The 19,531-nt window shown below is 42.5% G+C and overlaps 1 protein-coding gene across 1 annotated transcript in view; it reads right to left on the reverse strand.

The window, feature by feature from the left end:
* Positions 1-19,531, reverse strand: part of LOC139581394 (short transient receptor potential channel 7-like) — an 82,642-nt gene that overhangs the window by 23,244 nt on the left and 39,867 nt on the right. The window contains exons 8-11 of the mRNA XM_071411111.1: positions 19,214-19,478; positions 12,946-13,141; positions 11,965-12,186; positions 4,753-4,833 (exon numbers count right to left, since the gene is read on the reverse strand). Coding sequence (XP_071267212.1) covers positions 4,753-4,833; positions 11,965-12,186; positions 12,946-13,141; positions 19,214-19,478 — 764 coding nt within the window. The remainder of the gene's footprint in view (positions 1-4,752; positions 4,834-11,964; positions 12,187-12,945; positions 13,142-19,213; positions 19,479-19,531) is intronic.

The raw sequence follows: 19,531 nt of genomic DNA on the forward strand, positions 1-19,531 counted from the left end.
GTTTGGAGGAAAAAGGGGGGGGGAAAGCCGAAGAACACCATCCCAACCGTGAAGCACGGGGGTGGCAGCAATCATGTTGTGGGGTGCTTTGCTGCAGGAGGGACTGGTGCACTTCACAAAATAGATGTCATCATGAGGATGGAAAATTATGTGGATATATTGAAGCAACATCTCAAGACATCAGTCAGGAAGTTAAAGCTTGGTGGCAAATGGGTCTTCCAAATGGAGAATGACCCCAAGCATACTTCCAAAGTTGTGGCAAAATGGCTTAAAACTTCTTGAGGGCCAGTGGCAGTATTCGGTATTTCGTGCCCAAAGTAAACTGCCTGTTACTCAGGCCCAGAAGCTAGGATATGCATATAAGTGGTAGTATTGGATAGAAAACACTCTGAAGTTTCTAAAACTGTTAAAATAATGTCTGTGAGTATAACAGAACTGATATGGCAGGCAAAAACCCGAGGAGAATCCATCCAGTTTTTTTTTTGAGGTGTCTGCCCATCCAACAGTTTCAGGCTTGTTTTTTGAAAAATGAGCTAGAATTTGTAGTATTTCTAGGTGGCTCCCATTTTTACTGTACTATTGTGACGCGCGTGGATGAGGGCGCGCACTTCGTTATTTATCTCCGGTAATGAACATACTATTCTCCGTCTTAAATTTGATTGTTTATTTACATATTAGGGTACCTGAGGATTGATTAGAAATGTTGTTTGACTTGTTTGAACTAAGTTTATTGGTAACTTTTGGGATTCCTTTGTATGCATTTTGAACGAGGGAAACAGGTGGATTACTGAATCAAGAGCGCCAACTAAGCTGACTTTTTTGGGATATAAAGAAGGACTTTATCGAACAAAACAACCATTTGCTGTGTAGCTGGTACACTTGGGATAGCAAACAGAGGAATATCTTCAAAGGTAAGTGATTTATTTTATCGCTATTTCTGACTTTTGTGACACCTGTGCTGGTTTGGAATTTTTTTGTCATGCTTTTGTATGCGGGGCGCTGTCCTCAGATAATCGCATGGTATGCTTTCGCCGTAAAATCTTTTTGAAATCTGACAAGCGGCTGGATTAACAAGAAGTTAAGCTTTTAAATGATATAGGACACTTGTATTTTCATGAATGTTTAATATTACGATTTTGTATTTTGAATTTGGCGCGCTCCGATTTCACCGGATGTTGTCGAATTTGATCCCACTAGAGGGATTTTTGCACTAAGAGGCTTTAAGGACAACAAAGTCAAGGTATTGGAGTGGTCATCACAAAGCCCTGACCTCAATCCTATAAAAAAATTGTGGGCAAAACTGAAAAAGTGTGTGCGAGCAAGTAGTCCTACAAACCTGACTCAGTTACACCAGCTCTGTCAGGAGGAATGGGCCAAAATTCACCCAAATTATTGTGGGAAGCTTGTGGAAGGCTGCCCGAAACGTTTGACCCAAGTTAAACAATTTAAATGCAATGCTACCAAATACTAATTGAGTGTATGTAAACTTCTGACCCACTGGGAATATGTTGATAGAAATGTAAGCTGAAATAAATCATTCTCTCCACTATTGTTTTGACATTTCACATTTTTTTAATAAAGTGGTGATCCTAACTGACCTAGTATTAAATGTCAGGAATTGTGAAAAATAGAGTTGAACCTTTCTGGCACAGGCGTTGCGCTAGCAACCCACCTCGACAACATCCGATGAAATTGCAGAGCGCGAAATTCAAATGACAGAAATATAATTATTTAACATTCATGAAAATACAAGTGTCATACATCAAAATAAAGCTGAACTTTTTAGGGATAGGGGGCAGCATTTTCACTTTGGATGAATAAATTGAACTGCCTCCTACTCTGTCCCAGATGCTAATATAGGCATATTATTATTACTATTGGATAGAAAACACTCCGAAGTTTCTAAAACTGTTTGAATTATGTCTGTGAGTATAACAGAACTCATATGGCAGGCAAACTTCCAAACAGGAAGTGGAAATTCTGAGGCTGGTTGATGTTCAACTCATCGCCTATTCAAATCCCAGGAAGATATGGATTTGTTTGCACTTCCTACGCCTTCCACTAGATGTCAACAGTCTGTAGAATGTTGAATGAAGTTTATACTGTGTTGTGGGGCCGGATGAGAGGGGAATGAGACAGTGGTCTGGCAGATTGCCAGTTCCTGGTCATGCACTTTCCTCATGATATCGCCTTGCGTTCCATAACTTCTACAGACATGAAGGAATGCTCCGGTTGGAACGTTATTGGATATATATGATAACAACATCCTGAAGATTGATTCTCTACTTAGTTTGACAAGTTTATTCGACCTGTGATATAACTTTTTTAAGTTTTCGTCCGACGTTATGCGGGACTTGCACAAGCGTTTGGAAATGTGTACTAAACGCGCTAGCAAAAGTAGCTACTTGGACATAAATAATGGACATTATCGAACAAAACAACAATTTATTGTGGAACTAGGATTCCTGGGAGTGCATTCTGATGAAGATCATCAAAGGTAAGGGAATATTTATGATGTAATTTCGTATTTCTGTTGACGGAGAAATGTTATTTATATCTGAGCGCCGTCTCAGATTATTGCATGGTGTGCTTTTTCCGTAAAGTTTTTTTGAAATCTGACACAGCGGTTGCATTAAGAACAAGTGTATCTTTAATTCTATGTAAAACATGTATCTTTCATCAAAGTTTATGATGAGTATTTCTGTTATTTGATGTGGCTCACTGCAATTTCTCCGGATATTTGAGGCATTTCTGAACATGGTGCCAATGTAAACTAAGATGTTTGGATATAAATATGCACATTATCGAACAAAAAATAAATGTATTGTGTAACATGATGTCCTATGAGTGTCATCTGATGAAGATCATCAAAGGTTAGTGATTCATTTTATCTCTATTTCTGCTTTTTGTGACTGCTATCTTTTGCTGGGAAAATGGCTGTGTGTTTTTTGGACTTGGCGGTGATCTAACGTAATCATATGTTGTGTTTTCGCTGTAAAGCATTTTTTTTTAAATCGGACACGATGGGTAGATTAACAAGATGTTTATCTTTCATTTGCTGTATTGGACTTGTTAATGTGTGAAAGTTACATATTTCCCAAAAATATTTTTGAATTTCCCGCGCTGCCTTTTCAGCGGAATGTTGTGGGGGTGGGGTTCCGCTAGCGGAACGTGTGTCCTAGAAAGGTTAACGTCTTGTTAATCCAGCCACTGTGTCAGATTTCAGAAAGGCTTTACGGCGAAAGCACACCATGCGATTATCTGAGGACAGCGCCCCGCATACAAAAGCATGAAAAACATTTTTCAACCAGCACAGGTGTGCCACGAAAGTCAGAAATAGCGATATAATAAATGCCTTACCTTTGAAGATCTTCTTCTATTGGCACTCCAAAAGGTCCCAGCTACATCATAAATGGTCCTTTTGTTCGATAAAGTCCTTCTTTCTATACCCAAAAACTCAGTTTAGCTGGCGCGCTTCATTCAATAATCCACCGGTTTCCCTCCTTCAAAATGCATACAAAATGAATCCCAAACGTTACCAATAAACTTCACCAAACATGTCAAACAACGTTTTAATCAAACCTCAGGTACCCTAATACGGAAATAAACGATACAATTTAAGACGGAGAATCGTTATTGTCTTTACCGAAGATAAACAACAAAGAATGCACTCTCATCCACGCGCATGAAAACCAAAAAAAAATGGGAGACACTTAGAAAAACTACAAATTCTAGCTCATTTTTCCAAGAACCAACCTAAAACTCTTTATAAAGACTGTTGACATCTAGTGGAAGCCCTAGGAACTGCAATCTGGGAGGATTTCGCCTCATAATAAACATGACAGCCATTGGAAACAGTGGTAGGCTGATATTTTTTGTTTTGGGATGGTTTGTCCACTCACAGGCATTATTTTAACAGTTTAGAAACTTTTGATTGTTTTATATCCAAATCTACCAATTATATGCATATCCTAGCTTCTGGGCCTGAGTAATAGAAAGTTTACTTTGGGCACTTTTCATCTGGACGTCAAAATACTGCCCACTAGCCCAAATAGGTTAAATGTATTTTGCTAGGGTGTATGTAAGCTTCCGACTTCAACTGTAAGTATTTTACACCACTGCATGTGGATGCCTTAAGACCTACTCTCTGGGAACCCGTCAATACTTGTAGCCCTGCATGCATTACATACACACTCACAGTGATAAGCTGGCCTGACATACCAAATGCAGTGTGTGTGTGTGTGTGTGGGGGGGGGGGGGCGTGTGTGGGCGTGTGTGTGTGTGAGAATGGATGTGTTTGTGTGTGTGTCTATGGATGTGTTTGTGTGTGTGCATGGATGTGTTTGTGTGTCAGGAGAAAGGCTTTTATAGAGAAGCAATATGTTGTGTGAGAGACAATAGAATGACCTCTCACGACAGAGGAAGAGAGAAGATGTCTCATAGGGCAAAGGTAGAGGACAGAAAGACCTTCCCTCATTCCATTCCATCTATTGTCCCAATTCAGTCTCTCACTCCACACTCCTTTACTGGGCCAGTACCTGCTTCCACTCACTCCATTTCTCGGTATCGCATTAAATCGATATGCAGACGGTCTCAGCATCTATCTGTCTCGATAATTGTCTATTTCTCCCTAGCTCTATCATTCTCTTTCCTTCTGTGCCCCCCATTTCCCTCTGACTTTTTCTCACCCATTACCCTTCCACACCCCTCTTCTTTCTTTCTTTCTTTCTTTCTTTCTTTCTTTCTTCTTACCTGGTACCTGGTAGGGTGTTGGATAGGTTTTCTGAGAGTGGACTCCTCTCGTAGTCGACCATGGGCCATGTAGCGTTCACCCTGCAAAAACACAACATGAGTTATACATATATAAACAGAGGAAACCCTGTGCACAGCAGTGCATCTTGATCAGGGCTCTCCAACCCTGTTCCTACACAGCTACCATCCTGTAGGTTCACTCAAACCATAATCTAGAAAACCTGATCCTAATTATTAGCTTGTTTATAAGCTGAATCAGGTTACTTACAACTGGGGTTGGAGTGAAAACATACAGCAGGGTAGCTCACCAGGAACAGGGTTGGAGTGAAAACCTACAGGAGGGTAGCTCACCAGGAACAGGGTTGGAGAGCCCTGCTCTAAATCCAGGTGCTGGTATTGGCAGGAACAACTAGTATTCCCGAAATTCAGTATGCAGGAACAACTAGTATTCAATATTCAGTATGTAGGAACAACTATTATTCAGTATTCAGTATGCAGGAACAACTAATAGTCAATATTCAGTATAAAGGAACAACTAGTATTCAATATTCAGTATGCAGGAACAACTAGTATTCAATATTCAGTATGCAGGAACAACTAGTATTCAATATTCAGTATAAAGGAACAACTAGTATTCAATATTCAGTATGCAGGAACAACTAGTATTCAATATTCAGTATGCAGGAACAACTTGTATTCAATATTCAGTATGCAGGAACAACTTGTATTCAATATTCAGTATGCAGGAACAACTACAATTCAGCATTCAGGAACAACTAGTATTCACTATTCAGTAGGCAGGAATGACAAGTATTCAGTATTCAGTATGCAGGAACAACTACAGAAGACAGGCGATCAACCTTGACTTTAGTTGTATTTATTTATATTGTTCATGTATATGAAGAGAAGTCAGCCACAACAACACAACACGAGGTATATATAAAGAGAAGTTAGAAACAACAACACAACATGAGCTATATATGAGGAGAAGTTAGCCACAACAACACAACATGAGCTATATATGAGGAGAAGTTAGCCACAACAACACAACATGAGCTATATATGAGGAGAAGTTAGCCACAACAACACAACATGAGCTATATTTGAGGAGAAGTTAGCCACAACAACACAACATGCGCTATATATGAGGAGAAGTTATTCACAACAACACAACATGAGCTAAATATGAGTAGAAGTCAGCCACAACAACATGAGCTATTTTTGAGGAGAAGTTAGCCACAACAACACAACATGAGCTATTTATGAGAAGGAGTTAGCCACAACAACACAACATGAGCTAAATATGAGGACAAGTTTGCCACAACAACACAACATGAGCTATATATGAGGAGAAGTTAGCCACAACAACACAACATGAGCTATTTCTGTGAAGGAGTTAGCCACAACAACACAACATGAGTTATAAATGAGGAGAAGTCAGCCACAACAATATAAGCTATATTTGAGGAGAAGTTAGTGACAACAACATGAGCAATACATGAGGAGGAGTTAGCCACAACAACACAACATGAGCTATATATGAGGAGAGGTTAGCCACAACAACACAGCATGAGTAATATATGTGGAGAAGTCAGCCACAACAACATGAGCTATATATGAGGAGAATTTGGCCACAACAACACAACATCAGCTATATATGAGGAGAAGTTAGCCACAACAACACAACATGAGCTAAATATGAGGAGAAGTTAGCCACAACAACACAACATCAGCTATATATGAGGAGGAGTTAGCCACAACAACACAACATGAGCTATATATGAGGAGAATTTGGCCACAACAACACAACATCAGCTATATATGAGGAGAAGTTAGCCACAACAACACAACATGAGCTAAATATGAGGAGAAGTTAGCCACAACAACACAACATGAGCTATATATGGGGAGAAGTTAGCCACAACATGAGCTATACACGAGGAAGAGTTATCCAAAACAAAACAACATTAACAATATATGAGGTTAAGTCAGCCACAACAACGTGAGCTATATATGAGGAGAAGTTAGCCACAACAACACAACATGAGCTATATATGAGGAGAAGTTAGCCACAACAACATGAACTATACATGAGGAGTTAGCCACAACATCACAACATGAGCTAAATACGAGGAGAAGTTAGCCACAACAACATGAGCTATTCTTGAGGATGAGTTAGTCACAACAGCATAACATAATACATATAAAAGTACAAATTAGCCAAAACAACACAACATGAGCTATACACGAGGAGGAGTTAGCCACAACAACACAACATGAGCTATATATGAGGAGATGTTATCCACAACAACACAACATGAGCTACACATGAGAAGGAGTTAGCCACAACAACACAACAAGAGCTATATATGAGAAGGAGTTAGCCACAACAACACAACATGAGCTATTTTTGAGGACAAGTTACCTACAGCAACACAACATGAGCTATATATGAGGATAAGTTAGCCACAATAACAAAACATGAGCTAAATATGAGGAGAAGTTAGCCACAACAACACAACATGAGCTATATTTGAGGAGAAGTTAGCCACAACAACACAACATGAGCTATATTTGAGGAGAAGTTAGCCACAACAACACAACATGAGCTATATATGAGGAGAAGTTATTCACAACAACACAACATGAGCTAAATATGAGTAGAAGTCAGCCACAACAACATGCGCTATTTTTGAGGAGAAGTTAGCCACAACAACACAACATGAGCTATACACGAGGAGGAGTTAGCCACAACAACACAACATGAGCTATTTATGAGAAGGAGTTAGCCACAACAACACAACATGAGCTACACATGAGAAGGAGTTAGCCACAACAACACAACAAGAGCTATATATGAGAAGGAGTTATCCACAACAACACAACATGAGCTATTTTTGAGGACAAGTTACCTACAGCAACACAACATGAGCTATATATGAGGATAAGTTAGCCACAATAACAAAACATGAGCTAAATATGAGGAGAAGTTAGCCACAACAACACAACATGAGCTATATTTGAGGAGAAGTTAGCCACAACAACACAACATGAGCTATATTTGAGGAGAAGTTAGCCACAACAACACAACATGAGCTATATATGAGGAGAAGTTATTCACAACAACACAACATGAGCTAAATATGAGGAGAAGTCAGCCACAACAACATGCGCAATTTTTGAGGAGAAGTTAGCCACAACAACACAACATGAGCTATTTATGAGAAGGAGTTAGCCACAACAACACAACATGAGCTATATATGAGGAGAAGTTAGCCACAACAACACAACATGAGCTATACATGAGGAGGAGTTAGCCACAAAAACAGAACATGAGCTATATATGAGGAAAAGTTAGCCACAACAACACAACATGAGCTATATATGAGGAGAAGTTAGCCACAACAACACAACATGAGCATTACATGAGGAGGAGTTATCCACAACAACACAACATAAGCTGTAAATGAGAAGTTAGCCACAACAACACAACATGAAGTGACTAACCGGTGTCTGTATGTAGCCTCGCTACTTTTACAGCCTCGCTACTGTATATAGCCTCGTTACTGTTTTTTTTTCAGTCGTTTTACTGTTTGAATTCTGTACCTACCTATTGTTCACCTACTACCTTTTTTGCACTATTGGTTAGAGCCTGTAAGTAACCAATTCACTGTAAGGTCTACACCTGTAGTATTTGGCGCACGTGACAAATAAACTTTGATTTGATATGCTATGAGGAGAAGTTAGCCACAAGAAAACAACATGAGCTATATATGAGGAGAGGTTAGCCACAACAACACAGCATGAGTTATATATGAGGAGAAGATAGCCACAACAACATGAGCTATACATGAGGAAGAGTTATCCACAACAACATAAGCTGTAGTTGAGGAGAAGTTACACAGAACCTGAGCTATATTTGAGGAGAAGTTAGCCACAACAACACAACATGAGCTATATATGAGAAGGAGTTAGCCACAACAACACAACATGAGCTATTTATGAGGACAAGTTAGCCACAACAACACAACATGAGCTATATATGAGGAGAAGTTAGCCACAACAACACAACATGAGCTATATATGAGGAGAAGTTAGCCACAACAACACAACATGAGCTATATATGAGGAGAAGTTAGCCACAACAACACAACATGAGCTATATTTGAGGAGAAGTTAGCCACAACAACACAACATGAGCTAAATATGAGGAGAAGTTAGCCACAACAACATGAGCTATACACGAGGAAGAGTTATCCACAACAACACAACATCAGCTGTAATTGGGGCGGTGTGTCACAGCATCATCGGACTGAACTTGTTGTCATTGCAGGCAGTCTCAACGCTGTGCGTTACAGGGAAGACATCCTCCTCCCTCATGTGGTACCCTTCCTGCAGGCTCATCCTGACATGACCCTCCAGCATGACCCTCCAGCATGACCCTCCAGCATGACAACAAGCCATACTACTCGTTCTGTGCGTGATTTCCTGCAAGACAGGAATGTCAGTGTTCTGCCATGGCCAGCGAAGAGTCCGGATCTCAATCCCATTAAGCACGTCTGGGACCTGTTGGATCGGAGTGTGAGGGCTAGGGCCATTTCCCCCAGAAATGCCCGGGAACTTGCAAGACCCTTGGTAGAAGAGTGGGGTAAAATCTCACAACAAGATCTGGCAAATCTGGTGCCGTCCATGAGAAGGAGATGCACTGCAGTACTTAATGCAGCTGGTGGCCACACCAGATACTGACTGTTAGTTTTGATTTTGACCACCCCTTTGTTCAGGGACACATTATTCAATTTCTGTTAGTCACATGTCTGTGGAACTTGTTCAGTTTATATCTCAGTTGTTGATTCTTGTTATGTTCATACAAATATTTACACATGTTAAGTTTGCTGAAAATAAACGCAGTTGACAGTGAGAGGATGTTTCTTTTTTTGCTGAGTTCATGAGTAGAAGTCAGCCACAGCAACACGAGCTATAGATGAGGAGGAGTTAGCCACAACATGTGCTGTATATGAGGAGAAGTCAGCCACAACAACACAACATGAGAAGCTAGAGAGGAGGTTAAAGAGCATGAAAGCCAGATGTGTCAGATATAGATATGTAGACCATATAAAATAACAATCAAGACTGGTCTTGCTTGTACCCCCACGGTCTGTGTTACCCTCAGTGAGGGCATGAATGCCGACCCCACTGCTATTGTGCATTTCCCTCCATCGTTGTCTCCCTCTCCTTTCAATTTCTGTCAAAATAGATGGAAATTCTTCCAAAATCATTTTACATGTTAAATGTAATTATATGTTATATTTAATTATGTGGTGCAAACATGATTCCTGTGATCTTGGAATAATGTGTATCGGGTTAGGGGAGGGTTTGGCCGGGGGTCTTTACAAGTAGGCCGTCATTGTAAATATGAATTTGCTTTTAACTGACTTGCCTGGTTAAATAAAGGTCCACATTTTTTTAAACAAAATAACAAGTACTCTCTGTTGTGCTAACTAACACTGACCTGGTTTTATTGTCCTCTTTTAGCTTTATTTACTGTCCTTATTTTCATTTTGGAAGCAGACACACACACACACACACACACACACACACACACACACACACACACACACACACACACACACACACACACACACACACACACAACACACACACTTACTCACCTCTGGGGCTCGTAAGGCTGCCAAGCTTGGTATTGTCAGTGGCATGGCAAGACAAGACATGACACCAAACTGCAATGGCTCCTGAAACCCCAGACAGACACACACACACTAACTCATGCACGCACACACTCCCACAGACACACACGACTGCACGCACGTACAGACACACAGAATCTCACTTGACATTTTGCTAATTTTCCAGAGGTGTAGTGTGAGTCTATGTATCGATTGCTCACCTCCTGCTCAGTTCTGTTCCATAGTCAAGCCATTAGGTCTCTGTGTACCCATAGAGGCAGTTCTATTTACATTTAAGTCATTTAGCAGACGCTCTTATCCAGAGCGACTTACAAATTGGTGCATTCACCTTATGATATCCAGTGGAACAACCACTTTACAATAGTGCATCTAACTCTTTTAAGGGGGGGGGGGGGGTTAGAAGGATTACTTTATCCTATCCTAGGTATTCCTTAAAGAGGTGGGGTTTCAGGTGTCTCCGGAAGGTGGTGATTGACTCCACCTTCCGGAGACACCATACATCTATGATACATCCTGAAGCATTTGAAAAACAGGTAACTGTCAAGGTATGCGTGAAGGGCTGTAGGAAGTCAGGTGCAGGAGAGCAGATATTTGGTAGCAAAACGGAGCCTTTTATTTGGCGAACCAAAAGCACACGGCACAAATGAACACGAAATACAAATACGGGTTGAACATAACACAGCGCAACCAGCCTAACATGCGCATACATGAAAACAGAATAAACAATACCACACAAAGACATGGGGGAAACAGAGGGTTAAATACACAACACATAATGAGGGAAATGAGAACCAGGTGTGTGGGAAAACGAGACAAAACAAATGGAAAATGAAAAATGGATTGGCGATGGCTAGAAGACCGGCGACGTCGACCGCCGAACACCGCCCGAACAAGGAGAGGCATCTACTTCGGTAGAAGTCGTGACAGTAACTGTCAAAATAAAGGAAACACCAACATAAAGTGTCTTAATAGGGTGTTAGGCCACCATGAGCCACCAGAACAGCTTCAATCCACCTTGGCATAGATTCTACAAGTGTCTGGAACTCTATTGGAGGGAAGTGACACCATTTTTGCACGAGAAATTCCATAATTTGATGTTTTGTTGATGGTGGTGGAAAATGCTGTTTCAGGCGTCACTCCAGAATCTCCCATAAGTGTTCAATTGGGTTGAGACCTGGTGACAGAGACACACACACATAAAAACAAACGCACAAACACACACCCTTTAAACCCCCTATGCTCTTTGAGACCCGTCTTTCAAAGTCACTGAGATCTCTTCTTCTAGCCTCCCACCCTGGACGTTCAGCTGTGTCTTGGGAAGACACATTTACCCAGGATCAAATTCTCACCTGGTATTCTAATAAGGTAAACAAACAAAACACATTTTTTAAATGTCTTATCTTAGTATGAAAATAGCTTCGTGTCAGATCAAACACCTACTAGCATCTACAATATCTATTGACACAATTAGGGTTTGACTTTTGACCTTTTTCCTCTCCCCTCTGGCCTTGAATCGTGAGTTGAGCATGCCCATCTCCAGCTCATTGTCGTGGCGAAGGTCCTTGGCCTTGCAGAGGTGAACAAGGCCGGCCTTGGTGCGGAGGACCAGGTAATACCAGGACTTAGGAGACGGCACCATGTTGAAGGGAGCGGGCAGAGTACGACCCTCGTCAAAGTAGGACATCCACAGCTTGGCACGAGCAAACTTCCACTCTACATCTGCATCTGTCTGGAGGGGACAAACACGCGTGTAGAAACGGACACAAACAAACAAATGGATGCACAAACGTAAACACACGCATATTGGTTGCATCATTGCACAGGCACGTGTGATTAACAATATTTCACATTAAATATACTGTACATTGCTTTGACTAAACATGTCTTAAATGAAAAGGACCCTACTAGGATTATACATTAACATGCAAAATTGAATAATTCCTGATGAATTACTTATTAATAGGACTGACCTCAAAATTAATGAGTTATTAATAGGACGGACCTCTATATGAATGAGTCATTAATAGGACTGAGCTCTATATGAATGAGTTATTAATATGACTGACCTCTATATGAATGAGTCATTAATAGGACTGACCTTTATATGAATGAGTTATTAATATGACTGACCTCTATATGAATGAGTCATTAATAGGACTGACCTTTATATGAATGAGTTATTAATAGGACTGGCCTCTATATGAATTGGTTATTAATAGGACTGACCTTTATATTAATAGGACTGAGTTATTAATAGGACTGACCTCTATATGAATGAGTTATTAATAGGACTGGCCTCTATATGAATTGGTAATTAATAGGACTGACCTTTATATGAATTAGTTATTAATAAGACTGATCGTTATATGAATGAGTTATTAATAAGACACACCTCTATATGAATGCGTTATTAATAAGACACACCTTTATATGAATGAGTTATTAATACGACTGACCTTAATATGAATGAGTTATTAATAGGACTGACCTCTATCTCCTGGTAGGAGCTGTTGATCATAGCGATGAGCATGTTGAGTAGAACCACCACCATGGTGACGTTATAGACCCCGTACAGCACATAACCAATGTTCTCTATGAACTTATGGTCATACTTCAGGACCACAGAGATCACCTCCGACAGACCAAAGATGGACCAGAACAGGGTCTTAAAGCTCTCCTCCACCCTGGGGAAGCAGGCAGGCAGGCAGGCAGGCAGGCAGACAGACAGACAGACAGACAGACAGACAGACAGACAGACAGACAGACAGACAGACAGACAGACAGACAGACAGACAGACAGACAGACAGACAGACAGACAGACAGACAGACAGACAGACAGACAGACAGACAGACAGACAGACAGACAGACAGACAGACATATACACATATACACATATACACACACACACACACACACACACACACACACACACACACACACACACACACACACACACACACACACACACACACACACACACACACACACACACACACACACACACACACACACACACTCCAGGTGAGTCTTTAAACCACAGTATGGTGTAATTTATAGAGTTTATGAGCTGGCACTGATGAAATGGTTCCAACACATTATCCCCACATCAGGACATTATCCCCCCACTAGGACATTATCCCCCCACCAGGACATTATCCCCCCACCAGGACATTATCCCCCCACTAGGACATTATCCCCCCACTAGGACATTATCCCCCCCACCAGGACATTATCCCCCCACCAGGACATTATCCCCACATCAGGACATTATCCCCACATCAGGACATTATCCCCCCACTAGGACATTATCCCCCCACCCGGACATTATCCCCCCACTAGGTCATTATTCCCCCCACCAGGACATTATCCCCACATCAGGACATTATCCCCCCACTAGGACATTATCCCCCACCAGGACATTATCCCCCCACTAGGACATTATCCCCCCACTAGGACATTATCCCCCCACCAGGACAGTATCCCCCCACCAGGACATTATCCCCCCACCAGGACATTATCCCCACATCAGGACATTATCCCCCCCACATCAGGACATTATCCCCCCACCAGGACATTATCCCCCCACCAGGACATTATCCCCCACCAGGATATTATCCCCCACCAGGACATTATCCCCCACCAGGACATTATCCCCCACCAGGACATTATCCCCCCACCAGGACATTATCCCCCACCAGGACATTATCCCCCACCAGGACATTATCCCCCACCAGGATATTATCCCCCCACCAGGACATTATCCCCCCACCAGGACATTATCTCCCCACCAGGACATTATCCCCCCACCAGGACATTATCCCCCCACCAGGATATTATCCCCCACCAGGACATTATACCCCCACTAGGACATTATCCCCCCACCAGGACAGCTCAATGAAGGCCAATTCTACTGTCACATTTTGGAACAGATCACTAAGAGGGTTTTGCTGCAATTTATAAGCTCAGAATTGAAGCTGAGTCCAGTCCAGCCCAGTCCAGCCCAGCCCAGCCCAGTCCAGTCCAGTCCAGTCCAGTCCAGTTCAATCTTGCTTTTAGCCACAGTGCTCTCGCTAACTTTCTGGTTGAGGGGCTTTTGAATAAGCAAAACAAACACTGAGCCTAAAGAACACAGACATTTGGCCTCAGTTCTGTAAATACATATTCAATCAGTGGCAGAGCTGGAGGAAGGGGGAAAAGGGAGGAGAAATGATGACAGGAAGCCTGTGTGTGTCCTTTCCACTTTCAGAGCTGAGAGCACACACAAAACCACACACCCTCGGCAGTGAAGTTTACTGGTATCTCCTCAGAGTGAACTTCTCATCTTTCCGAGAAGACAGGAAAACACTTCTTAACTTCAAAGACCTCTCTCTCTCTCTCGCTCTTGCTGTTTGTGTGTTCTCTAGTCCCATGATATGCAATAACTCTGTAGTTATAAAACTAAACGTCAAGCCAAACATCTCTCATCACATAGAAATATGTCCAGTATCATCTCAGTATACCGCAGGACCCAGTACGTACAGGACATTATCTCTCTAGAAGGACAGTGTTCTCATGTAGAACAGATTTCATATCACCCACCGTATGACAGGCCATGCATTGATCCCTGTCCTCTGACCCAGGGGTCACATGACAAACGTCCTTACGAAGGCGTGATACTCAACCCATCACTAATGTCCTTGTCAATACACACAACACTATGTAGAAATGGACTGACATTATTAGGCAGGGAAATGGATAGAAATGGACTGACATATTATTAGGCAGGGAAATGGATAGAAATGGACTGACATTATTAGGCAGGGAAATGGATAGAAATGGACTGACATATTATTAGGCAGGGAAATGGATAGAAATGGACTGACATTATTAGGCAGGGAAATGGATAGAAATGGACTGACATTATTAGGCAGGGAAATGGATAGAAACGGACTGACATATTATTAGGCAGGGAAATGGATAGAAATGGACTGACATATTATTAGGCAGGGAAATGGATAGAAATGGACTGACATTATTAGGCAGGGAAATGGATAGAAATGGACTGACATATTATTAGGCAGGGAAATGGATAGAAATGGACTGACATATTATTAGGCAGGGAAATGGATAGAAATGGACTGACATATTATTAGGCAGGGAAATGGATAGAAATGGATTGACAATAGAAGTTTATGACACATACACTGACATCCCAACTCGTCTGCAGATATATACAGTAATCCTCTCTCTTGATGATTTCTCTGTCTAACCTCTCCTCACCCACTGTAAACAATTCGGTCAGTCTCCGCCTCCCGCTACGCTTCCTATTCACACAGAGAGCAGTTCAGGAGATGTGGGCACCGGGTGGGGATCCATCATTAAACACTTCTGTCTAGTTCCTTAACGGCTGGTCACAGCAGGTGCCTTCAGAGACACAGCAGTCCTTAACCCTCAGGAGAACACCTCACTGACAGAAGGGAGGAATACAAGACACCAATAACTGGCTTGTAGTGTCTTCTCTCCCCCTGTTCTCCAACCACCCTAGGATAGGCTGTCAGGCTGCGAGCTGTCACACACATACAAAAGAACACACACTGGTGTGGTGACTCACCTCTACCGTGTGTGCAGTCCAAACCCTGCTCCTCTGCTCCATCAGGAGACTCACCTGAACACACAGTAGGTCTCTGTTTCTCTTTATCTACCTTTCTTTTCCATCTTTACTTTTCTCTTTCTCGCTACCTTTCTTCAGTGCCACGCTCTCTCTCTCTCTTTCCCCTCTCTCTCCCAACCCCCTATCTCTTCCCCTCTCTCTCCCAACCCCCCCTCTCTCCCAACCCCCCTCTCTCTCTCTCTTTCCCTCTCTCTCTCTCTTTCCCTCTCTCTCGCTCACTGCTGCCCCTGTGTTTCTCAACATCACATTGAAATTATGTGTTTGACTGATCATGACACATCCCCAATCACATATCCATAGGAGTTAATGACCACTGTCCTTCACTCCGATCCCTCTCTCTCAACCTCTATATCACTCTCAAACTCTCCCTGCCATCTCTCAACCTCTATATCACTCTCAAACTCTCCCTGCCATCTCTCAACATCTCAGTCCCTCTCTCCTTTTTTCCTTCTCTCACTCATTTTATGTGTATATATCCTTAGCTTGACGTATTTTTATTTATTTTTTTATTTTTAGATTTGTCTTTATTGTTGTGAATTGTTAGATTTTACTGCACTGTTTGCAATAGGAACACAAGCATTTCACTACACCCACAATAACATCTGCTTAATATGTGTATGTGACCAATAAAATGTGATCTGATTTGATTTCTGGCCTACACTAAACTGGATTCCATACCACCAGCCCTATTTACGGCTCCCTCTAACCCCCTTTCTCTACATCATTCTCATCTCTTTATCTCTCCACTCTGCCTCTCTCACTCCATCACAAAACATGATAATATCTCACTGTTTCTTGGTTTTGCCCCCTCTCTCATTCATATTTTTCTTCATGTCTGTGCACAGATGCGTATCTTAATTTGATCATCCTGTTGTTTCATGACATGCAAACTTGTAGTGTATTCAAGGTTTAAAAAAAGCTTCTAAAGTTTGTGATTTTCACCTAAAAATGTATTTGTCCCACAGATTTCGATGAATTCAACAAATTATTCACATTTCTTATTCCTGCAGGATTATTTTCCTGCTTCGAGAAACTCAGCCAAATTAGGATACAGCATCTGTATGTCTCGCTCTTTCTTCCTCTCCCTCTTTCATTTCCTCTCTCTCACCTCTCCTCCAGTGTCGGTGGCTCTGGCCAGTTTCCCTCACTGAGCCAGCCAAAAATCCACCTCTGCTGCTCTCCTTCTCACTCTAGTCTTTCTATCCCATCTCTCCACTCCATACTCATTCCTACTTTCCTCCTCTAGCCTTCATCGGTCTGTGGAGCATTTGTCATGCATGGCTGACTAGAACATAGAGACAGGCCTACTGCTTCTCCAGAGGTGCCTAGCTGACAATCCTGATAACCTACCGTGTGTGTTTGAGAGAGTGAGACTGAAAAAGTGTGTGTGCTTGTGTGAGTGAGTCAGTTAGCTTCTGAAGGCAAGACATAATAGCCACAAGGGCCTTTTGATTAAACTTTCTCCAGCTGCACCTCAGCAGTCTGAACCCTCAAGCCATCCTCCAGAGACCCTCGTTCACCCTCTCCCTGGCACCCACTCAGCGTGCCTCCACCTGGGGTATCATTATCACTGACACCTGCCTCCATCACCACCAGAGCCATCAACCCAGCCCTCGCTACCATCCTCCATCAAAACCTGCCCTGTCAACTATACTTAATCACACAGAGCAATAACAGACACATGCACGCACGTACGCACACACGCACACACACACACATTAGTCATACAGCAACATAGAAAGGAGTGATGGAATGTATGTTGACACCTTCAAATATAGACAAACTCAACTGTTACTGGCTTTTTCTGATGCAAGCCGAGTCAGAATTGCAGTCATACTGACCCCTTGTGGCATGAGTAACAACTTTTCAATAGAAGAGTTGACTCATAACAGCTCACACTAGCAATTCAAGAGGGAAAAATATTGGTGGAAAAATATCCTCAAAACTGACATCAGAAACAAATCCCAACTATGTTTCAAGGCAAAGTCTTTCATATTACAGACTGATCTAACTCGTGTTTGGGTAGAAACACATCAGCAACACTTAGACGATACTAATCGGCCTTAGAGTCCAAAATATAGCCCTGACACTGCGTATCCGCTGTGAGGGAGTAGAAGTGATGAGTCGGCCTTAGAAAATTTATACCAGTACCACCTTAGCAGACTGGCAGTTCTATGTCATCAGCCAAGCAGAACCCATCCTACACGCCACGGTTCTCTAACTCACAACTTAAAACACACTGACTGACTGACAGATGGACAGACTGACTGACCGACAGGCAGGCTAGACTCAAAACCCATTAGCAAAGTGACTAAAAGATGATTGCGTGGAAACTTTCAGTCTGAGTCATATGACACAGAAGAGGAGATAGGAGAGGAGGAGAGGAGGAGATAGGAGAGGAGGAGAGGAGGAGATAGGAGAGGAGGAGCGGAGGAGAGGAGGAGAGGAGGAGCTGAGGAGAGGAGGAGAGGAGGAGAGGAGGGAAGAGGACTGACAGTGTCTGAATGTGTGTTCCTTCTCTCTCTAAGATAAATCAGGACAAATGGTTCCTAAATGAGCCTGCGTCAGGATAAAGATTATTGATATCACAAAGCAACGTGGCTAAAAACAACAGACGGACATTGAATGAGTCCCAATTTTGCCTGTCATCACTGATGTGAAAGGACTGGCAAGATTCCAGAAAACATCATGGCGGATGTCCACTAATAAACTGGACAGAGATGTAGCCAGACACTGCTTACAGCTGTCGTTTCAGAAGAGAGCTTTGATAGAAAGAAAGTACGGCTGAGTTTCTATCTCTCTACACACTAATACGATGCAAAGTGTGTATGTGAACAGTATGTGAGTGTGAAGGGGAGAAGCTAGGGTTGTACTTGGCTCCCAGGTAGTAGGAGTAGAGGTTGAAGATGTGCGTGTGTGTATGTGGTCCCACTCACGTGGTGAAGGCAGGGTTGTACTTGGCTCCCGGGTAGTAGGAGTAGAGGTTGAAGATGTGCGTGTGTGTATGTGGTCCCACTCACGTGGTGAAGGCAGGGTTGTACTTGGTTCCCGGGTAGTAGGAGTAGAGGTTGAAGATGCGCGTGTGTGTATGTGGTCCCACTCACGTGGTGAAGGCAGGGTTGTACTTGGCTCCCAGGTAGTAGGAGTAGAGGTTGAACATGCCGATCATGAAGGCCACGAACACCATGATGAAGATCACCATGAACTTGAAGATGTCCTTCACCGTCCGGCCCAGGGAGATCTGGAGCGGGCCGAAGCTCTCGTTGGCCGGCAGGATGTAGGCGATGCGGGAGAAACTCAACACCACAGCGATGGCATACAGACCCTCTGAGATGATCTGGGGGTCCGACGGACGCCACTTATTCCTGGCTGAAAGGGGAAGGGAGAGAGGAGCCTGATCACTAGAAACAGACTTTGATTTC

The sequence above is a fragment of the Salvelinus alpinus genome, chromosome 7, assembly GCF_045679555.1.
Source record: "Salvelinus alpinus chromosome 7, SLU_Salpinus.1, whole genome shotgun sequence".
NCBI classification, from domain to species: Eukaryota; Metazoa; Chordata; class Actinopteri; order Salmoniformes; family Salmonidae; genus Salvelinus; species Salvelinus alpinus.